General features: G+C 39.3%; 8 protein-coding genes across 8 annotated transcripts; 5 read left to right on the top strand and 3 right to left on the bottom strand. All coding sequences in view use genetic code 12, as the record gives it.

The window, feature by feature from the left end:
• Nucleotides 1–247: 247 nt before the first annotated feature.
• BNR1 (Bnr1p) lies at nt 248–4585 on the bottom strand (the record flags this gene model as incomplete). Its single annotated transcript, XM_051814920.1, has 1 exon — nt 248–4585. The coding sequence occupies one exon, from the start codon at nt 4583–4585 to the stop codon at nt 248–250; it is 4338 nt and encodes a 1445-aa protein (XP_051671451.1).
• A 523-nt stretch (nt 4586–5108) lies between these two features.
• Nucleotides 5109–7031, top strand: CANMA_002809 (uncharacterized protein; the record flags this gene model as incomplete). The annotated part of the gene is made up of 1 exon (XM_051814919.1): nt 5109–7031. The coding sequence occupies one exon, from the start codon at nt 5109–5111 to the stop codon at nt 7029–7031; it is 1923 nt and encodes a 640-aa protein (XP_051671450.1).
• Nucleotides 7032–7253: 222 nt separating this feature from the next.
• On the top strand, nt 7254–8399 carry RRD1 (peptidylprolyl isomerase; the record flags this gene model as incomplete). The annotated part of the gene is made up of 1 exon (XM_051814918.1): nt 7254–8399. One exon carries the CDS (start codon nt 7254–7256, stop codon nt 8397–8399), a length of 1146 nt encoding a protein of 381 aa, XP_051671449.1.
• Nucleotides 8400–8406: 7 nt separating this feature from the next.
• On the bottom strand, nt 8407–12786 carry CANMA_002807 (ubiquitin-protein ligase; the record flags this gene model as incomplete). The annotated part of the gene is made up of 1 exon (XM_051814917.1): nt 8407–12786. One exon carries the CDS (start codon nt 12784–12786, stop codon nt 8407–8409), a length of 4380 nt encoding a protein of 1459 aa, XP_051671448.1.
• A 165-nt stretch (nt 12787–12951) lies between these two features.
• On the bottom strand, nt 12952–14781 carry CANMA_002806 (crossover junction endodeoxyribonuclease; the record flags this gene model as incomplete). Its single annotated transcript, XM_051814916.1, has 1 exon — nt 12952–14781. One exon carries the CDS (start codon nt 14779–14781, stop codon nt 12952–12954), a length of 1830 nt encoding a protein of 609 aa, XP_051671447.1.
• A 160-nt stretch (nt 14782–14941) lies between these two features.
• NGS1 (Ngs1p) lies at nt 14942–17782 on the top strand (the record flags this gene model as incomplete). The annotated part of the gene is made up of 1 exon (XM_051814914.1): nt 14942–17782. One exon carries the CDS (start codon nt 14942–14944, stop codon nt 17780–17782), a length of 2841 nt encoding a protein of 946 aa, XP_051671446.1.
• A 1544-nt stretch (nt 17783–19326) lies between these two features.
• Nucleotides 19327–20988, top strand: PCK1 (phosphoenolpyruvate carboxykinase; the record flags this gene model as incomplete). Its single annotated transcript, XM_051814913.1, has 1 exon — nt 19327–20988. One exon carries the CDS (start codon nt 19327–19329, stop codon nt 20986–20988), a length of 1662 nt encoding a protein of 553 aa, XP_051671445.1.
• Nucleotides 20989–22756: 1768 nt separating this feature from the next.
• Nucleotides 22757–23200, top strand: CANMA_002803 (ALK2; the record flags this gene model as incomplete). The annotated part of the gene is made up of 1 exon (XM_051814912.1): nt 22757–23200. A coding segment is annotated over one exon (444 nt), but the record flags the coding sequence as incomplete, so codon positions are not given.

Below are 23200 nucleotides of genomic sequence, written 5' to 3'. Positions count from 1 at the left end.
AGCGATAACTGTTATCCAATGAGTCGAACTCATTGAAAAAAAAAAAAGAGAAAAAGCAAAAAAAAAGAAACAATAGCGTCTTCTTTGTTACACAAAACCTTTTTATGTCAAGGAAGGTAGATACCGTTAGAATTCGATTTCTAATCTATAGGCTCAACTACGAGACAGTTGATCCAAATTGTCTACGTATAGTTCCCATAGTGAGATATTCTATCAAACCATACAACAAAATATATCAGGTGGACATTCATTCTTTCTCTATATTTACCATGTTTTCCTTATTCACATCGTCATTGGGTATAACCAAAGTAAGATCCTCAGCTGTCCGCAACTGATGCAACATAACTTGCGCCCTTGAAACACTTTGCTCATTTGTAGTTGACAATCCAAGCTTACTCTTTCTGGTTGTTAGTCTTCGCTTGAGATTATTGACACTCTCATATTCGTTTTCCACGGTAACGGAGTCTAATTCCGATGACAGGACTTCCATTTCTGATGCAACTGTTAGCATCTTGCTCCTCCGGTTCTCTCTTTTGGTCTTTGCCTCTTCGGAGGTAGACTTTAACTTTTCCAATAACGAATCGATTACAGCTGACGACTCTTCAACGCTATCGACAAAGTTCTTCTCATCAGTCTCTTCGGTGGGAGTTTTATTTGCTGATTCATCTTCAATTCTTTTCTTCCTAGCATCGTACACTCTCTGCTCCTCTTCTTTTTGAATATTTTCTACGTGTGCCTTTTTGAATTCAGTAACAAAAGTGATGATCTTTTGAAAAAAGCCATCTTTGGCTTTGGCGTCATTAGGATCTTCACCAAAATAGACCATCAATGATTTGAACACTGACAAAGTTCGCTTCATGCGGGACTGGATAAGCGCATTTCTACTAGTAGCATTCTGCATTGGAACCGTAATAGTTTGTATTATACGGTCAGATGGATGCAAGTCCTTTTCTCGACTTAGTTTCCCATGTTGAAGTGAATTGTTGATAATTTCCACTTCTTTATTCATCGCTTTACAGTCAACTTCCAATTGTTCAATTGACACGTTCTGCATCTCGGTTAAAAGCTCCAAGTCATCGACAAATGACCCATACTCGGAGAAAGATTGTCTGATTGTCTTTTCCATATAATGGAGGAAGCTCATTGAATTCAGTTCGTCTTTCATGTATTTGAGCCTTTGCAAAGAGTCCAACTTGAAACCACGTGCTTGTTTTGTATGCTCATTCATGAAATTACCCATGATCTTCATTATTCCCAACACACTTTTAAAGCTACCTGATTCTTTCACGCAAGAGATGCCTAGATCCACCAAATCCAACTTTTCCTTCAAGTGTAGGTGTTCTTTCTGATACGACTGTGTGAAAAGTAGTGCCTTCGATCTTGCTCTCCAATAATGCTTAAGATTGAAACATAATTCAAGGTACAATCTGTCTGCTCGGTCAAGTTCCTTGGGGTCTTTTTGAGGCTTTTTTCCAGTACGAGGGTCGCTTGAATACGGCAAAAGGTTTTTTGCCAAACTGTCACTAACTTCAACCAACGCATCATTATTGAAAAACTCAATAACACTAATATTTTCCAATATTTCAGGACTACATCGCAAAATTTTTATGACAAGAGCCTCATCTGACACTCCAGCAAACATATGCAAGTTTATACCAAACTGCTGAGCCAAATCTCTGGAAAGGAACGATACTTTTGCTGCCTTGGAATCAGTATTTGGCTTTCTGCTCTTTTCCAGGTCTGGACTTTTTTTCAGCGGTTGTGATGCCGCAAATATCTTCTCAACTTCCTCAAATATACCTTCCGCAGCAAGCTTTTCGGAGATGGAAGAATCCTCGAATTCATTCCAAAATGTCTTTTCAATGTCATTTATCTTATTCCAATGTAGCTGTTTTAGCTTTACCTTGGGTCTAATTGAAATGTCGGTGGATTCATTGCTGACGTGAGGGTCACATTTTGCAATAGCATTGTCGGTGGATACTGCCTCTGCTTTTGGTGGAGGAAGAAGTGCAATCGGTGGAGGAGGCGGAGGTGGGGGTGGAACTGGAGCTGGGGTTGACCCAATAGAACCATTTGAGGTTGTCAGCAAAGTAGACGCATTGCTTTGTGCGAGGGCAAATGGCGGTAACGGAGGCGGTGGAGGTGGTGGAGGAGGTACTGCTGCCACTGTTGTTATCACTGCAGCTTCTGCAATGGCAACTTTTTCAGATGAATTTATCTTAGTGTCTTCTTTCGTGCTTTTAGCAGTTGCAGATGCCAAATTCAGTAAAAATGGCGGAAGTGGAGGCGCCAGTGGCATGATTACCGTGCCAGAATAGGAAGATATTTTCTCCTTCTTCCCAATGCTTTCTAAAAAAGATGGTGACGGAGGCAGCGAGGGAACCAGCAATGTTTGTGGCTTCAATGAAATATCCACCAGAAGTTCATTACTTTTCTTGGTGGGGGTTTCAACCGTTGCAGTGCTGGCATCACGATCATTGTCTGTGCGTTTCGGTGATGCATTGTAATCAACTTTTTGTGCTGATAGGTTGGGACGTGAATATAGGAGAGGCGGAGTAGGTGGTCCTTTCCGAAAGTGCTTCTTCGGGGTCTCGTTCACAGAAATCCTCTCAAGTTGAAGGTGTGTAGAACTTACGCTCCGATCATCTGCTACCAGATCGTCATCAGTTTCATCTCGACTGTTGAGGTCTTCAAAGGAATGATTGACATTTCGATTTCGAAATGCCTTGGCCTTGTCTTGCTCAAGTTGCTTTATTTGACGCTGTAGCAAACTAATCTGACAACCAAGTGACTTGATCTCTTGTGATTGCGACTCGTTTTCTGCTCTTAATCCAGCTTTGTCTTGCAACTCGGCATTTTTCGAGAGTGTCTCGTTTAACTGCTTTTGTCGTTTCAATTCCTTCTTTAAGCTCTTTGTTTCAGCAATCGCGCTTCGAGCAATGGATTCTGTTGACAACGAGTCTATCAACCTTTCCAAGGTCACCGCAGAAAATAATTCCTTGTCGCCAGATTCGCGATACAGATTAGGAGTTTTCTCGAGTAAACAATCTAGAAGTAGAAGCACCTTATCTATAAGCCCGTGGGAGTTCAGGGAAGTTTCAAGAGCTGCTATTTTCAGAAATACTTTCTGCGCCATCGTGCTGTCATCACTATTTTGGTCCTCTAATACCAGTGCGTCTCGCTTCACTGGGCTTTTCCGTATACCGTAGGAAGCATTTAATTGCGTACTTCTCTCTTGAGGACCAAAGAATCCGAATTTCTTCAACTCGTTGAATTCTCCTGAAGCTGTATGTGAACTTGTCAGCATCGATGTTGATTCATACTCATCATCGAGGTTCGGAAGAGCTGGCAATGTTTTACTTTGCCTGATGTTTCTCTCCTGCTCGTCGCTTTTAGCCGAGTTTTCGTACTTCTCTAACTCTAGATGAATTCTAGCATCTTCAAACTGCTTGATTGTTTCAAATATTGAAAGCAAGTGGGACTCCTCAAACTGCTTTCTGATCGCAATTCGTTTACGCGCTGGGCCAGCCGCATGTACAATAACATTGATCAAAATAAGCGTGATAGTTATATAGTTCTTCAAATATGAATGATCGCTTATTTTACTTCCCCAGCTAGCCGATCTCAACGAACTCCCAAAAACCTCTAACCATGCTTTAAAGTGTGAAGTTTTCTTTTTACTCAACGACAAGTTACGCAAGTGGTTCACTATATTTTCCTGTAAATCTTTGTGTCTGTTTTTCATTAAATTGACCAAGACTTCTGTGACCAAAAACCTGGTACTCATTCTCGTAGACGTTAGTGCACCCATTAGCGAGGATATTATAACAGACTTGCTAATAGGGGTATCATCGCTATGGCCCACTTGGCTAACATATGCTTGATTTTCTAGTGCATTCTTCATACATTTGACGAGGAGATATTCATGGTTGTATTCCTCGTCTGACTTGATAACTTTTTTACTAATCAGAGATAGGTGCACCGCTAATGCCGTTTCACCCTGTATGGAAAGAAAGTTTTGGACCCATGTGATGTTCTCCTTGTCGAATAATCTATTCTCAGCTAAATTTTTCTCCAATCGCACCAAATTCTTAACATCAACGTCTTTATTCAAAAGTTTCCAGACAAACCATCCAGGTGAACCTTCACTAATCGGAGTCTCTCGATGCTGCTGGTGTTCCTTTGCATGAAGAGGTGGTATCTTCAGCTTCGATTGAGGCGGTAGATTATCTGATTTAGCTTTCAAAATTGTTTCAGGAACTTTGGGCAGGCTGCTTTTGGAATTTCCCGGTAGGGATATGCTCGACATGGATGCCATGGACATCTTATTTAAATCAAACGAGCTATTTGATTCATTTTCTGTTAAAAGAAGGTCCCATTTCCGCTCAGTAGACTGATTTCTCAAACTTAGTTTGGCTTTTTCTGGGAAAGCTCTTATCGAAAGCAACTTTTCAAACAATTTCTCCACAACTTCCTTACTGGGCACCTTGCTCCGGTTTATTGAAGCACGTTCAAACGTATCAATGGCTTCGTTCTGTCCCTGTATTGTTGTCACATGCAAAGAGTTTGCATTAGCTTTTGACATGTGTCTAATGGTGTGTATCCCTGGTTTTTAATCCTTATGTGAAGACTGTTAGGTTAGATTGTTGTGTGAGGAGAGGGGAAGGAAGGAGGGGGAATGTAAGTGAAATATCCAGAAAATAGCTTTCTATGGTTCATCCAATTTTTGAATGGGTGATCTCTAACTAGCAAAAAGGGTTTTGATATTGTGTGAATCAATGTTAAGTAAGAAGGGAAAGAAAAAACAAAGAAGAAAGGAATGTAATGCCGTGTCGTAAGTTTTACAAACGCGAAACAACAAATGAAAGAACAAAAAATGTTTCAAGAAAAAAATAAAAAAACAAACAGACATACAGACGCGATTTTGTTAAATCTACTATATGCAGTACCTACAAAAATATTAAAAAAGTAAAGAAAATAAATAGTAAAGTTGGTAATTAAACAATAGATGCATCTGATTCCTTTCTTTACTTCTAATCTGATTTTTTTTGTTTTATTTACAACCAAATTGAAATTCCATTTGTAACTATTGAGCTAACGGCCATTTCATGTCAATAAAGAACAAAAAGAAGGGATCGCTAGTGCAGCATAGCATATTCAGCTTTCATTGCCCCGGTGTCACTAAAGTTAATCACAACTCTAAACAAAACAAGAATATAACAAGACAAAATTCAGTCTTGAGTGCCACTGATAACGACGATGGCTTTGGTGATGATACCAGTTTTGACACATCGGTAGACACGAGTATGGAAATCCAAAATTTCAGAGATCCATCGTTGGAAAATGTGCTATTGCAACATAGAGCGAACCTGTCCTTATCATCTCAGAGAAATCCCAATGTCCTTCGAGAATCAAATCTGGCCACCAACAGCCAAACTAGATCCAGTTCACTTAAGAGGACTAATAGTGACATATTAAGTACTTTTGATGGTGGCCAAGCTCATAAAATTGCAAGGACTTCAAAAAATGTGGCTCCAGTGACTTCGCCAGCCGTCGGGACCCAATTGAGTGCAGAGCAACGGAAGGTTATAGACTCGGTTGTTGCTGGTCGCAACGTCTTCTACACAGGAAGTGCTGGTACAGGAAAATCGGTGGTTCTTCGTGAATTGGTGAGGATTCTCAAGGGTAAGTATGGCGAGAACATGGGGGTAACGGCCCCCACTGGGATGGCTGCATGTAATATTCAGGGGCAAACCATATACAAATTCTTGGAAGTTGGCCTTGCTTTGAAACCTGCTCTGGATCTTGCCAATATGATCAGGAAGAATTCACACAAGTTGAATAAATGGGTTAGATTAAGAGTGTTGATCATTGATGAAATATCCATGATTGATGGAACACTATTCGATAAGTTGGAACAAGTGGCTAGATTGGTACGCAAATCTGATAAACCATTTGGTGGGATCCAGATTGTGTGCACTGGTGACTTTTATCAATTGCCACCAGTTGCAACAAACAGAACCGCTCTATTCTGCTTTCAGTCAAAGTCATGGTCCAGAGTCATTAACAAAAATATCGTATTAAAGCAAATTTTCAGACAAAAGGGTGATGCTGATCTTATCGAAATGTTAAATGCACTCAGAACAGGTGAGTTGACGAACGAAATTGTTTCGAAATTTAAGCTGCTTGCGAGAATGGTAAGGTATGATGACGGAATTGAGCCTACTCAATTGTTCCCAACTAGAAGAGAAGTGTCAGAAGCAAACAGTTTAAGGTTGGAGCAACTTACATCAAAAGCCTACAAGTATTCTGCCCAAGATAGTCACAAAGGGGAACAATACAAGACACAATATGCACAGCTATTATGCGAGGAGTCGTTGGTTTTGAAAGAGGGAGCCCAAGTAATGAATATTAAAAATATCAGTGACTATTTGGTTAATGGGACGCTAGGCACAGTTCTATTCTTCACCACAAAAAAGCTCTACTTTCGAATTTTAGAAGTATATGGACCGGTCGAGGAATTGGATACCCAGATGTTGAAAGAAGTGAGATTCTTTACTTCGCGAGTTGGCTCGGTAGAGGAGTGGAATGAAAATGAGAGAATGATGTTTCAACAGGTGCCGTCTGAAAGAAAGACTCAATTTGAACTGCTTGTTCAACTGGCAGCTCTAGAGTCGCCAGCCAATATTTTGCCCGTGGTTTTGTTTAAGTTAAATGGTTCGGATGAAGCTGTACTTGTTGATAGACAAGAATTCCCAATTGAGATGGGAAAAGAAGACTCACCAGATGGGAATCCATATAGATCTCAATTGCCTTTGCTCCTCTCATGGGCTATGTCAATTCACAAAGCACAGGGGCAGACTCTTCCTCGTGTCAAGATTGATTTAAACAGGGTGTTTGAAAATGGACATGCATACGTGGCCATATCACGAGCAGTGAGTAGAGAGACATTGCAAGTGAGACATTTTGACATTGGAAAAGTAAAGTCATCACCAATAGTGAAGGAATTCTACCAGGCTCTAGAGAGATAGATTTGACTTTAAAAAAGAATTGTCTTAATTGTATGAAAACTTTTGCAGCAGCCCCGTTTTGTGGTTCTAGACCCCTTTCTCGCAGCTCTTCTTTGAAATCGTAGATAAATATGCATTGGTTTTCCGGAACTCGCTCGCGTGCAGAGCAACAAAATTAATAACAACAAAAATATAGATTGGGCTCAGAAAAGTATCTCAAATAAACTACCTAGATTAAACACGATGAGTCAATGGTCCGAACCAAGCAAAAAGATATTTGAAACTGCAGACGTAAAGAATTTTGAAAAGTCGATAGCATTTCGTGAATTACTGCAAGCGTTGAACAAGATTATCCTGGCTGTACAAAACGTCAAAGTACCACCAGGAGTTCTAAATCCAACTATAGTCTCTAGAGATGCTGGGGTAGAAAATAAAAGCAATTCAGATGCAACTACATTGCGTGTGGATAAATATCAATTGAATGTGAAGCATTTGCTTAAAGTGCTACTGGATCTTGAGCGCACAGTCGATGAAACGCCTCCTGTGGCAGGACCTACAAGGTTTGGAAATATTGCATTTAGAACTTGGCATGAAAAGGTGAGAGATGTTTTGACTTCATTGGCGAATCTACAACCACCTGAAGGTCTAAATATAGATGACTTTTTAACTGAAGCAAAGTATTACCTTGCTAGTTCATTTGGATCAAAGATTCGAATAGATTACGGCACAGGCCATGAACTTTCGTACTTGGCATTTGTCGGGGCTTTAATGCGATATGATATCATCAAGTCTCCGACGGGAGAAGAGCTTTTGATCTTATTTTCTAAATACTACGATCTCGTTCGTCGTTTGATCCTCGTTTACAATTTGGAACCAGCTGGCTCTCATGGGGTTTGGGGATTGGACGACCATTTTCATTTGATATATATCTTGGGTGCCTCACAATTTTGCAGCGATCCTGCTGCCCCATCTGTTAGAAGCGTTTTGTCAAAAGAGGTACTCGACACATACAAAAAGTCAAATCTATATGTCAATGCAATCTCATTCATATTCAAATTGAAGTCAGGTCCATTTAATGAGCATAGTCCTATTTTGAATGATATACATGTGTCCGTTTTCCTATGGACAAAAGTAAGACAGGGGCTTTTAAAAATGTATTTGGTGGAGGTACTTGGAAAATTTCCCGTGATTCAGCACTTTTGGTTTGGTGAGCAATTATATCCCTGGGTTGACGTAGCTTCAAAAAAGCCGCTTCCTGTCAATTCGAGTGAAGAGACCAAGAGTACAAATACTAATGTCGATCAAAAGCTTAATAGCCCGGGCACAACTGCACCTTGGGCCAAGCGTGAATATAACCACAGCACATCCTATACACACGTAAATAGATAAAAAAAATTTAGCTTCTCGTTTTAAAGTTAAAAGGTGATCGACACAAGGGACAAGTTGAATTTCCTGAACTCTTGAACCATTTGTATAAACAAGCGGCATGGAATTTGTTGTTACATGTTTGACACGTCTTTGACGGTAACGACAAGTCCTGATGCAAAATTGAATAACAAATTGCACAATCTTCAAATCCAGAAAAGTGCAAATTAATGTTTTTACAGAAGAGTTCAATAGCATCACTGATTGAACCGTTTTGTAAGGAAATGAGTTTTTGTGAAGCTAATAACCAAGCTTTCCATCTGCTTTCCTTGACTCCAACTCTTGCAGGTCCGTCGATGATTACATTTTCCAATGGATAATGAGTAGGAACTTTAACAACCATCTCGAGTTTTTGGTCATCAACGAGGTAAGACGTTTTGATTTCATTACGATTCACCTTGATGGACAAATTATCTTCTTTCTGTAAAAGCTTTTGTTTATCCTTCTCCACCTGCTCCAAAATCTCCTTGATCAATGGCGGAGATAAGTATTTGCTTGTAATTCTTTCAACCTTCATTTGAAGTTGCTTGTCCTTGATTTCTCGAAACCAAAGCTGAACCTGGAACCCACAATATTTGAGACATTTGTAGTAAATATGGAGGGAAAGTAGTTTCAACTCCTCATTCAAATCGCGAGCTTTGAGCACTTCATTAACCTGGTACTCTAAAACATCATCAATTGATAATGTAGTTAAGAACTTGTTATCCAAGTCAACATGGTCGAAAATGTAATACAAAAGTGTTTGGAAATCCTTACCTTCTAGCACCTCGTTTAAATAATCATTTTTAATGGCTAAGGTCACATCTTTGAAAAAGGCAGTAATTAAAAGCCATGCCAACATATATCTGAATACATCAGCAGTCAGATCTACTTGGAATCTCTCCACAATTTCCATGAGGGTGGGAGGTAATTCTGCCTTCTTATTCTCATCTTTAGAAAGTTGATATTCAATCACAAAATCGTCTTTTTCTTCTTTAAACAATTTTTCCAAATAATAGGTACTGCGGGTTTGTTTTGTGATCGAACCAGATTTGGAAAGCACTTTCAAGAATTGATCACGAGAGTTTTTGATGAGGTTGGTGGATATATTAGAAAGCTGCAAAGCTCTCTCCAAAACAGATTCTACTAACGAGGCAACTTGGTTAGGGTTATCGTCTGTGGTAGTGGTGAGCAACTCAATCATCCTCTCATCTTGTAACTCCAAACCATCACTTGGGTTGTATTTCAAGATATTGGCATATACTTTTAAAGTGTAGTACTTCAAGTCCACCCTGTCATCTGCCATGTCAAGGTTATCACCAATGATTTTGTTTACCAAGTCGTAGTAGATATCAGGTAAGGTTTCTTCAATCACAACTAAACGGCCAAGGAAAATAAGAGCTTGAATCCTCATGTCAATAAATCCGGGATCATACGCTATTGATGAATCAAACCAGTCATCAATCTGTTTCAAAACCATTGATAATTTAACACCAGGGAAAACATTTTTCAAATCCGCCTCTTGATTGAGAAAAGAAATGAGCATGGTGATCCACTTCAATCCTATGGTAGTGATATCTTTCTCTGCCTTAACTGCCAATATCTCCGAAAAGGCATAATTTCTAGCTCGATCTAATGTTGATGATCCTAAAAAGTTTTTGATACCACTTGTGAATGCCACACATTTCAATGGATGTTTTAGCAATTGAACGTAATTGATTTTTAAAGATTCAAACTGCAGGGTACTCATGCATTCAGACGCATTCTCAACAATCTTTGACAAAACCCGGGATGCGTAAAAAGAGTAGATGTCATCGCCATTAGTTGCCAATGCCAACGGATCATTGCCATTGACATCATTTATGAGCTCTTCAATGTTTTCTGTGCATTTTCTATGTGAAAAATTACCAACAATTTCCATCAAGATGCTTTCCTCCTCTATCGTGATTTCACTGGTAATGATATAATCTGACACGATTTCCTTGGCGACCAAAGTCAATACCTGCCATTTAGGTTCTGCATCATCTAGTTGGATTATAAATTTTGCCAAAACGGGTACATCACTCAGCATCCTCTTTGAACCATATTTACACAAGTATACTGCCAGCTCTAATGCATTTGCAATTGCAATCTCAAATGGTTCTATTTGGTTTATTGATTCTTTCAATTCTCGTTCAAAAAGATCATAAGGAAGTGGTCCCTCTTTAACGACCTCCGCTATATCGTCAAAGTTGGTTTCAATTGAACAGTTTTTGAGGTAATCCACCAACGATTTAGAATAAACATCCTCAAATTGTCTTAAAGCTCTCAAAAATTGCACCAGTGGTTTCACGTTGCTCCATGCTGAACGTATCACATTATCAATTCCTAACTCGATCACAAATGCAAGCGAGCTGGTCTTTGCAACAGCTGAAATAAAAGCGAGACACGATTGCTCATTCAAATTGGCAATAACTTCACGCAAAGCCTTCTCGTCACGAGAGGTTAACAATTTTTCCAAATATTCTGGTTCAGCCAGTCCCCGTGAACTCTCACGTAAGTACAGGTAGATTTCAGGGTACTCTGATTCACCAAAATCAAGACCCAATAATTTGATAAAACCGTCTCTATTATCAGGATTGATTAAGGAAATATTTGCAAAGGACTGGTTTATCAAGGGAATCAAGTCTTCATCTGCTAAAATTTTCTTTGATACTACATCTTTCAACAACTGCGTTGAAGTGTCATTGATACCTTCTAAATGCTCTGGTAGCTGTTTAATGAATGTTTTCAACGGTGGAGTGATATCATCATTCACCGCCAAATATGCAATGACGCAGCGTGTAACTGTATTGGCATCCACTTGCTGCGTATTAAATTGTTCAATTGCGTATTCAATCATGTCTATACCTTCATCTTTGAGATCCAGTGCTTTTAACAATTCATTGAAACGGATTAAATAACTTTCGGTGTATATTTCATCACCAAGATGCCTCTTTATCTCTTCCTGTACCTTGGTTAGGCATTCTTTCAATAATGGTTTGTTTTTAAAGTCTTGAAACAGGGAGTTCATCTCTTTAATGTTTGACTGGAGTCGTATTTTCTTTCCGTTCAATACGGACCTTATTATCGTAGTCATATTTTCAACTTTATCCACATCGAATAAATCCAACACTCTCACTGCACAACGCAAACAAGACAGTTTGAAGTTCTCACGAACCTTTTCAAATTGCTCCATAAATGTCTTTGTAAAGAACAGTGCTTCTTCTGTGTCATTAAAGTCGATTATTTTCAGACTGCCCTGCTTCAAATCATTCATCACAACAGCAACAAAGTCATAATATATAGGATCCAGATCACACGGTCCTAGACGAATATAGCTGTGTAGCCTTGTAATACTCTTGCTACCACCCATATCCCAAATCGATTTGCTTAACTCATTACGTTTTGAAAATCTCGCGAGTTGAATCAAGACTTGCCAAAACGGGAGAATCACTGTTGAGTATATGATTCCAGGCTTGCTTTTCCCAAATTTAACTTTCATTATTGCCTTTGAGACTGTTTTATACAACGGTTTGTAGTCCATTGATTCCAAAAGATGGTTCTCTTTGGAAAAAACGCTCAAAATCAAGGTCAATATACATTTAAACAACGCTAAGTTCATTGAATCTTCCTTCACGCTGTAGATTAATCTCTCCCATATAACTTCCAGTACCAAAATTGATTCAATGGACGAGACGCTTTGAGAAGAACCCTTGAAAACTTGCAAAAGCATCTCGATACACACCATTAACACACGGTCATACTTGATTTGAATTTCAGACTCTGACACGTATCGAGGATCGGATAAAGTTTCTGGAGTTTCAATAGTGACAACCGAACCGATCAAGTTTAAAATTTGGTCCTCAAAAATCTCCCAAACTTTTTCAAACTTGGTTTCATCACCCTGAAAGTTGTCAAGTAAAAGCCTGGTTGCTGTTCTGGCCACATTCTTATCGGGGTCTTTGACACCCATTAACCAAATAGGCATCGTGATTTTCAAGTACTTGCCATACCTTTTTGAACCAAGCACTTTCAAGAGCGTGCCTTGAATTTGATGAGTCATGATCCTCACATCTTTAAAATTGTCGAGGGCAATCTTAGGATAGAGCTTGACCCAACAAATTACAGCCAAATCATCAAAATTTATCGACTCTTTTTCAATGACTGAAAGAAGATCGTTAAGAGCCTTTTCTTTTGTTTTAGGGTCTTTCTTGCTTAATGATTTGAATATTATCGCAAGTTCTGCGTTGGAAACAGACAGGACATCAGGCTGATTGGTGAAGTAATTTAGGGTAACATCTAGTTCCTTGTATCCTAAGTTTCCCGTGAATCCTTCGCTGCTGGGTTCCATTGGTATGTGTAACGTATTGTACTTTGCCGTTGTTTGAGAGTGAAAAATTATTGTTAGTTATAGATAGAAAATTTTTGTATTTATTATATCTCACTCTCTCTCTCAGTCATTACTAAATACGTCATAAAAATGATTTTGATCGTCGTTTTTGTGTTACTGTCAGGATCAAAGAAATGGATTGTTATCTAAATCTTTCTTTGCCTTGAAGAAGTAATCTAGTTGGCTTTGACCCTCAGCTGCACTACCTTGTTTCCTTGTTGGCAATTTTCTTACTTTCCCCTTTGGTGAAAGACGTTTTGGAGGAGAAATCGATGGCTTCATTTCGAAAGGAACAGGTTGCAACAAGTTGAGTCCATAGTTTGACCTTTTTGTTGGAGAATTTTCCAACATATCCAAAGTAGTCTTTTGAGGCAGTAGCTTGTGTTCCTTAAGGTAAAGTTGTTGTTTCTTGTTTTGGTGATATTCAGCAAGTAATCGAGGGCAATACACTTTTACCAAGGATGTGGGAGCCCAAATGTAACTCATTGTACCATCATCTTTCTTGCACTTTTCTGGTGACTCGAAAACTCGTCTAGCCTCAACGGACATTGGAAATGTGCTGCGGACTTCACTTTCGTCGTACTTGAGCATAACCTTTTCAATACCATCCTCTATTTTCTCATTAGTAATTTGTATCATCGAAGTATACGATGCCAATTTGAAGACAATGTGCTTGACTTGCCAGCCATACGTCTGGGGAACAAAAAGGTGTTCACTACTCAGCTCTATCAAAGATGTGTCTTCGTCAAAGTCTAGGGTCTCGATTTCACTCAGTCGAAAAAACACCTCCTTCAATTGTGTTCCAACTCTAATTTGAAAATTTGTCTCAAGCTCTCCTGAACTTAGAGTCCAAGGGAGAAATACGGGTAACTGGGTTTGCACGAGTGGGAAGAAATACAAGAGCACAAAATACTCATCAAATGCAAAACGCTCTGTGATGGTAACGCCTCGTCCAAATATATCACGATTAGAAACTTGCAATGACTCATTGAGGTTTTCCAACAACTTGGAGAACAAAACTTGTCTCGTTTGTTTATCTTTTCTAGCTTCCCATGGACAAGTTGACGCAATATCTTTTTCGACAAAGCAGTTTTCGAGCTCTTCTGCAAAATCGGGTGGCGGTTCTGTAGCAATTAGTTTGTCGTTTCTTGCCTCTTTCAATTCCTGTTTGGTTAAGGACCGATTGTAGAACTTGCCAGATAATGTACCACTTAGTGCCAAGTTTTTGGCATTTGTAATGCCCATTTTTTTTATTCCTGATGAGTAATCACCTCCTCTTAGCGAGGCTAAAAACACTAACCTGGCTCTAGAGAGTCCTGTTATATCTTCAACCCGCTTCATATTCACTGGTGTGACGTAGTATTTTCGTTTCAAGGTGGCCGCCTTTTTCGTTGGAGATGGACCGACATCCTCAAAAAATCGACTGTAGTTTCTCAAAACCTTAGTGGCCCCAAAGACCAAACTGTCAACGTCGTTAGATATCACAAAGTCCACAATGCCCAATTTCTGTATGTAAGCGCATTGCGCCTCTGCTTCCCCCACTGCTTGTAAATATTCAATCTTGTTGACTGATAAAACATCTTTTAGTTGCTCAACAAATGGGTTTTGGTCGGAAAAGTCTGTCATAAGCTGAAGCTTGTCCAATTCTTTCTCGTAATCTGACGCTTCACCTGTACCAGTCTTGTCTGGTTTCAAAATACCATCAAATACCACAATGACTGAAATATTTAGTCCAATTAAGGCAAGGATCTTTGACATGAAGTTCTGGATCAATATCCTATCTTTATCCTCGGTTGAAATGGAGCTATGGTCGGATTGGAAGATAAACATGTATGCATCTATGGCTACTCTTGGAGGTCGTCCGAGTTTCCTAATGTATTGCTCAACTAGCTCATCTAATGTTATTCTCTGGTCAAATCCCGGTCTCAAGACATCCCACAACTCAGGAATCCCCATTTGTAATCACCACTGAGATTACAGCTTCCTGTGATATGGAACACAAAAATCTCCACTTCAAGCATTTTTTGTTTTTCTTTTTCTTGTGTTTTACCACGGCGGTTCTGATTACACTTCAACCATCTATATCACCTTTACAACAAAACTACACCTAATAGTGATGGAGGAGAGAGCTGGGCAACTACTATGCGGTGGGTTCCAAGGAACCAAGGTCACCTCGCAAGCCTATAAATTGATTGTTGAACACAAGATCTCGTCAATGATCTTGTCCCGCAAGAATGCAGTCAATGTGGAGCAAATGTCAAAGTTAATCAAAGACCTACAATACATTGCATACACTCAGGGAGATTACAAATACCCAATCATGTTTGCTATTGACCAAGAGGGTGGGATTATGAACTCCCTCTTTGATCCTGAGTTTATAACGCAATACCCCAGTGCGATGGCATTAGCTGCAACAGGTGACCCCAAATTGGTGTATGAAATATCCAAAGCCATAGCCATAGAGTTGAAGGCGATTGGTTTCAGTATAATATTGGGGCCCGTGTTGGATGTGGTGACTAAGTTGTCGCACCAGCTAGTTGGGGTTAGAAGTTTTGGCACTACGATTGATGACGTACAAAAGTACGGTCTGATGTGTGCAAAAGGGTTGCGAGATGGTGGCTTGTTTACCGTGGGCAAACACTTCCCTGGTATTGGTAATGCAACTGTTGATTCGTTATTGGAATTGCCCATGATGGGCGACACGCTCAGTCAAATTCGACAGTGCAATGTTGCACCTTTTGCACACTTGATCGAGGCAGGTTTATTAAATGGAATAAGTGTAGCTGGTTGTGGCGTGCCCAATATCAGTCCTGATGAGACCCACGCGTGTCTATCGCCAGTTATCATCAACCAGCTTTTGAGAGAGGAGATAGGTTTCAAGGGAGTTGTCATCAGTGAGTGCTTAGAAATGGAAGCATTGTACCACTCTATTGGTTTGGGCCAAGGAGTGATCCTCGCAATCAATGCAGGCTGCGACTTGGTTATGGTTTGTCATGACTTGAAGTTGCAAAATGAGGCAATTGACTCGCTCAAAAAGGGTATCTTGAATGGAAATTTGGACGATGATACAATTCTTCAAAGTCTTGAAAGAGTGGAAAATTTGCAAAGGCAGTTGCCAACCTGGAAAGAAATATTTCCTGAGGGAATGGTGTCGGCTCAGCAAAGCCCGGTTTTGTTCCGGAACGAGTATCCAGAATTATGGAATCGACACCAAGATTTGGCAGCGTTGGCGTATCGAAAATCAATTACTTTGGTACGAGATTACAGTGGCTTACTTCCGCTATCAAAACACTACGAGAAACTGTCCGAAGTAGAGTCTATATTGGTATTGAGCCCGTTGTTGAGCCCTGTTTCACCAAAACCATCAAAGCCCGAGCACCTCTTTACCGGTGAAGAAGTTTTCCAAAGCTTTGGCAAATTCTTATCCAAGCATCCAGTAAATGCTAATAAAAAGTATGTTGTATTACATACCACCTATACTGCAAACGGGTTGACACCACTCCATGAGTCCTTAATTGAGAAAGCCAGTATTGTTGTTGCCTTTACGAGTGAAGCTTCTAGAAATATGTATCAGCTTGGAATTGTGAAGTACATTTCGGTGCTTTGTGGAGCGAATCCAACTTCATTTGGAGCCAAACGGTCGAAATCAACTAATTCGTTGCAAAAACCATTGATTGTGGTTGCCACGCTGTCTCCATATGACTTTTTTTATGATAAGCTAATGGGGAGTGCATACATCTGTTGTTACGACTACACAAAAAAAGCTTTGGAGAACGTTGCAGCTCTACTTATGGGGGACTTTGAACCGCAAGGTTGTATTCCCGGAGAGCAGGAGCATCCTAAGAAAAGGCGGCATAGCCACGGTGAAGACAATACAAGACAAATCAAAAGAAAATGGTTGGTTGATGAGTTTGATACAGCAAGAGATTTGCCAGGTTTGATTAAATTGTGGAAGGACAGTCATGGAGAAGCAGATAGTGTCAACTTGCAGAATAAGCAATATTGCAAACGCCTAGGAGGTCTTTTAGCCACGTCGAATCAAAAGCATTTTGTCGTGCGAAACTCATCGTTGAATATCCTCTACGGTGCGGTTTTGACATGGTGTGAAGGATCTGTGGGGCATGTGCTTAATATTGTTGTTGAAAAGTCCAAGCGTTTGCATAGCATTGGAAAAAACTTGAATGCAAGAGCCGAAAGGTATCTAACTAGAGAGAAAAACTGTTCTGAAATTAGACTAGGTTCGTCTTTTCCCCTTATTATGTTTCCTGAGAACGTTAATAGTGGCAGCATTACATTTTTGAAACGACTTGGATGGGAAGATGACAAGTCTCAAAAGAAATGGATTTTGGTGTTGAATGAGTTAAGTCAGTGGCTGGTTCCAGAGCGTATTTTAAAAGAGTTGATGATTGTGGGTGTAAGATTTGACGTGTGCACTGAGCAAAGACAATTGGAAAAGTTGATCCAAAGCGGGAGCCTAACACCCGAGTACAAGGCATATTATAAAGAAGCAATGAAGAATATAGCCTCACGACAGACCCACGAAGTCAAGATTATAATCGCTTTGGAACCAAGTTCACAAAATGTGATCGGAAGCATTATATTGTTTACCAACAAATCGGAGTTTTCCAAGTTTTTCCCCTTTATCGATCAGTGCATTGCTGACGATGATGAGGGGCAAAATCGCGGAGTTGTGCCCATGATAGGAGGAATTATTGCGCCCGTGATTGATGAACTGTACGCTAACTTGGTAGACATATTCAAATACGGTTTGATATGTAGTGCAATAACCAAGCTTAAGAACTCAGCAATCAACGAAGACTTGCTAAATCAATGCATAATGTGTGATATTGTTGATGATGAGAAGACGATAACGAGTATACGCAACATTGGATTTGAAAAATGGAGACATTATTACGATTATTATGATAAGAAAATGTGTCAATGGAAGAATGGTTGATAAAGCAGACCGTTATTTTACGTGTAATATTACGAGGTGGATAAGGTGTAATGGGACCCGCGTGTCGGAGTTTCCATAAATAGTAAAGGTTGTATGCTTACTGACGTATTTTTTTTTTATTTCGAAAAGAATAAGCGAATCTAGACTTTTAAGAGGTATCTTACAATTTCGAGAATATGTCTATAAGACCTCGCTTCACAAAAAGTGGAATAAAATGAAACGTTGGGGTACAACCACAAGAACCGCTCATTGGTGTCAAACACCCCGGTGTTCGACGTAACAGAAAAAGGAGAAGCAGAAACAAGACAACAAAAAAAATATATATATAAAAAGACAAATAAATAATAGAAGGAAATGCGGGGAGTGTGCAATATAAGAGAATTTGAGTTTAAGCGAAATAGGAAAGAAGTATAAGAAGAGAACAGACTATTGCAGCATCAAAAACTGTATCTGAGTTATTATTACATCATTTCTCATTCCCCACTAACTAACTAACTAACAACGTTCAATGTCAAAAAGCCCAACGTTTTTCTTCTCTTATTCTTCTTTTGCTTCTGCCTTTCTGTTGTTCATTGTTTGAAAAGGAAAAAATTTTCATTTATAAATAGTTTGTTGGCATGTGTTAAATGACAAGTTACACAAAATTCACGAAATGGCCGGACAATATCGTAACAACTCAGCCTATATTTCCGTTGTTAAGAATCTCTTTGAAAAGTTTGGGTATTGTAGACAATAGTGAATGAGCGTAGGTTGACGGAAACGGGAAATCTCAAAACAGCCCAGTAAGATACAGGGTAGCTCTACCGCGTTAAATAAAAGTAGCGTGTTTTTTTTTCACTCCCTTCTCAAACTAAAAACTGAGAACCTATTTACGCAGTACTACGCTGTTACAGAATCAGGCTACTCGTGCTTCCTGTACATCCCCGGCTGCTTTAGTATTTTAATCTTCGCTAAAAGGCTAGCTCCAAAAATGCTCCAGTTCCGACTTGACATTGGCTTTATTTGCGTATTGTAAAACTTTTGTGTACACAATTTGACCTCGGGAAGAATCGAAATCCCGGCATGGAGGATGTCGGAACACCTGTAAAACTTTACCCCATATTTCGTTATTGCGGTAGTGTACTAGTGCACGACCTTTTACTGTAAGGAGGGGAGGCTGGCAGTATCATCAATCAAGAGATCAGCTGGGTGAACAGCAAAAGGTGGAGTGCAGAAGATTCATTGAGATCTAGCAGATTGAAGTTAGCTAGCAGGACTGATAGCCACAGGGCATCTACTTTGCTGGTTGAACAGTGATACAGTGTTTCATTTGTATAGAAACAGCTGGTTTTATTTTTGGAAAATAATGAAAAAAAAAAAAAAAAAACATTAATTTTAATGTATGGAGAAGTGGGTTAATGGAAGTTAATTGAAAACATTTCACATAATAAACCCATTATGACAAAAGAATATAAATACAACAACATTTTCCCCTTTAGACGTCCTTAGAAAAACTTTTCCTTTTCTTCTCTAACTAGTAACTAAATCATAACTATTCCTTAAAGATGTCACCACCAGCTGCCGTTGAATCCACAATCAACTTCGAAGGTCACCCTTCAATCAAAAGCACACAAGACCCATTGGTCAAAAAATTGAACTTGACCACTGATACCATCGTCAGACACAATGCTGCACCACCAACCTTGTACGAGGATGGTTTGTTGGAAAAGGGAACCACCATTTCATCCACTGGTGCCCTTATGGCTTACTCCGGTAGAAAGACCGGTAGATCACCAAGTGATAAGAGAATTGTTGACGAAGAGACTTCTTCTAACCACATTTGGTGGGGTCCTGTCAACAAGCAAGTTGACGAATTGACTTGGAAGATTTCCAGATCAAGAGCTTTGGACTACTTGAGAACCAGAGAAAAGTTGTTTGTTGTTGACGCTTACGCCGGTTGGGATCCAAGATACAGAATCAAAGTTAGAATTATCTGTGCCAGAGCTTACCACGCTTTGTTTATGACCAATATGTTGATTAGACCAACCGAAGAAGAATTGAAAAACTTTGGTGAGCCAGATTTCACCATCTACAATGCCGGTCAATTCCCAGCCAATGTTCACACTAAAGGTATGACCTCATCCACCTCAGTTGAAATCAACTTTAAGGATATGGAAATGGTTATCTTGGGTACTGAATACGCTGGTGAAATGAAGAAAGGTATCTTTACCGTTATGTTCTACTTGATGCCAATCAGACACAAGGTTTTGACCTTGCACTCATCCGCTAACCAAGGTGTTGACAAAGGAGATGTTACTTTATTCTTTGGTTTGTCGGGTACTGGTAAGACCACTTTGTCTGCTGATCCAAACAGAAAGTTGATTGGTGATGATGAGCATTGTTGGTCAGACAATGGTGTCTTTAATATTGAAGGTGGTTGTTACGCCAAGTGTTTGGACTTGTCTCAAGAAAAGGAACCAGAAATTTTCAACTCCATCAAGTTTGGTGCTATTTTGGAAAACGTAGTTTACGACCCAATCACCAAGGTTGTTGACTACTCTGATTCATCAATCACAGAAAACACCAGATGTGCTTACCCAATTGACTTTATTCCATCCGCTAAGATTCCATGTTTGGCTGACACTCACCCATCAAACATTATCTTGTTAACATGTGATGCTTCCGGTGTATTGCCACCAGTATCTAAATTGACCAATGCTCAAGTTATGTACCACTTTATTTCAGGTTACACTTCCAAGATGGCTGGTACTGAGGAAGGTGTCACTGAACCACAAGCTACATTCTCTGCATGTTTCGGTCAACCATTCTTGGTCTTGCACCCAATGAAATACGCTCAACAATTGTCTGACAAGATCTCCGAACACAAGGCCAATGCCTGGTTATTGAACACCGGTTGGGTTGGTGCTTCAGTTGCTCAAGGTGGTAAGAGATGTTCATTGAAATACACCAGAGCCATCTTGGATGCTATCCACTCTGGTGAATTGTCAAAGGTTGAATATGAACAATTCCCAGTCTTTAACTTGAACGTTCCAAAGAGCTGTCCTGGTGTTCCAAGTGAAATCTTGAACCCAACCAAAGCTTGGACTGGTGGAAAAGACGCTTTCGAAAAGGAAATTCAATCTCTTGGTAAGAAATTCAACGACAACTTCGTTAAATATAGCGACCAAGCAACTTCGGAGGTTAAGCAAGCTGGTCCAACTGTATAATAGTGCTTTCATTTTTGTATAGTCATTTCTACAATTTCATATTTTATTTGGTTTTTGGTTTAAAGTTGTTGAGAATGTAGCAAACTTGATTTCGGTGGACTTTCTTTATGTAGATGCTTCTTATCTCCCAGTGACAATTTTTGTATTTGAGATCAAAGACTACAAAATCGATATGGCCGTATAGAATAACATCTTCAAAACTATGTAACAAAACTGAGTCGCATCAAAGTCAATGTCGTATTCTATGTCGCGTAGAAAACAAAGACATATGGAACTTAATGACTGACCCAATTCCACAGTAGTTCTACAAACAAAATTTTTGGAACAGAATCGGACCATGTTTCATTTTAATTGAAATTGGAGCAATCTACTTTTGCTATTTATAAGGTTACAGCAATTTTTCCCGTAGTATATCCATTTCATGAAGCAGAATTTTGCATCAAATCGCAAACAAAAATTTGTTAAGAATTTAGAATCTTCCTTTATATATAATAAACATTTCGAAAAAGCGGTGGTTAACCAATGGAGCTGTTACGAGTTTAATGCAAAGACAAGGTACACAAACAATTACAAGGAGGGGTATTCGCGCTCTGTAGAAGCTGATCTTAAGTGTGGTTTTGGAAATTGTCCTACATAAAGCGGAAGCGGACTTTAGTAGTCAGCAAAAAATGTGTGACCGCTACCCTGTCAAACGTTTTAGCTAGGAGGTAGCACTGATCTACGCACTTGACTGTTTAGCATATTACCCTTCTACAAAGATAAATCTGCATGTTATCGTCTCAATGAAAGGCCTATTTTTACAACAGACATTCTGAGTTTGAATTGGGCTCTTTTCCGTCTCCTTTATATGTGGATATTTTCCTCTGAAATTTCCCATTTTGTGCAATTTTTATTTAGCTACGGAATTAATGCAAGTACGATTATTTATGCATGTTTTGTGCTGCATTTATTAATTAAGGTGTGGGGAAAAGTTTTCTCGTCACGAGATGCAGGTTTAGAAATTCGGAGTTTGCGATGTAGTTTTGTTCAATTGTCCTTTTCCAATCAAAAACACACATGGAGATAATAAAATGCGGAGACGCGCTAACCAGCGACTCCGATGACTACAACCAAATGAAACATATTTAATAATACTTTATAGCTTCTTTAAGGTGTAAAATTTGACACAGATGTGGAAATCAATTTCACACAAGATGGCCACCAATTTTTTTTCAACGTTGCTTTGAAATGCAACTCTGAACATGGCAACAAATTGTATGTAAGATGAGGTCAAACTTTGGCAGAATTATTGGGATTGTTGTGAAGTCTGCTTTGCTGCCTGTGTCTCAAGTTTTCTAAACCAAAACATTGTTCTTCGAGGAGATAGAGCATTTCAAAAGGGGTGGTTATTGCTGGATAGGGGGTATCTAAATCCGCACAGCGGAGTTAGCAATGTTCTCGTTTGCTTATTATCTCCCTTACATGTACAAATACTTGCAAAGTTTAGCATGTGATTTGCAAGCGCCACTAAGAAACTAAAACTTCTTTACAAAGTATCTTTGATCTTTTGAAAACCTTACTTTCCTTTTCTGAAGGCATACTAGTGGACAAAAGCTAAATGCAGAAAAAAAGTTGAACAAAAAAAAAAACATAAACATCAAAATACTTTTGTTACACAAATGTCATGTGAAATAAAATATCATAATACCAATTATAAAAACAGCTTCAAAGCACATAATTTTGTTCGTTTGACTCTTCTTCCCTTGTCTTTATACCATACGAAGTCATCATGTCTGACTTTGATATATTCGATTACGCCACCAAGTGGTATGTTTTAGCGCCAGCATTGATTGTCCTTTATGCCGTATACAAAAAAGTTAACGAGGCATACTTGAGGAAAAAGTTGGGTGCAGCCAAGGAAGCAAATTGTGAAAGTGATGGAGCTTTCGGATTCAGACTCCCATTCTGGCTTATTCAATGGAAAAAGGAGGGAACCATTATTGACAATGCAACTGATAGATACGCTGACATCACAAATCCAAATGTCCCTACACTCTCTTTGAAAATCTTTGGTGTAAAGCTTTGGTCTACCAAAGATCCTGAAAACATCAAGGCAATTTTAGCTACCCAATTCAACGATTTCTGTCTAGGAACTAGACACCCACAATTGAAGCCATTATTGGGAGATGGTATCTTTACTTTGGACAATCAAGGATGGAAAGAGTCAAGACAA

This window comes from Candida margitis (genome assembly GCF_024628925.1).
Source record: "Candida margitis strain CBS 14175 chromosome Unknown scaffold4, whole genome shotgun sequence".
Taxonomy (NCBI): domain Eukaryota; kingdom Fungi; phylum Ascomycota; class Pichiomycetes; order Serinales; family Debaryomycetaceae; genus Lodderomyces; species Lodderomyces margitis.
The sequence above is the reverse complement of the archived record's forward strand: the minus strand, read 5'-3'. Positions and strand labels throughout refer to the sequence as shown.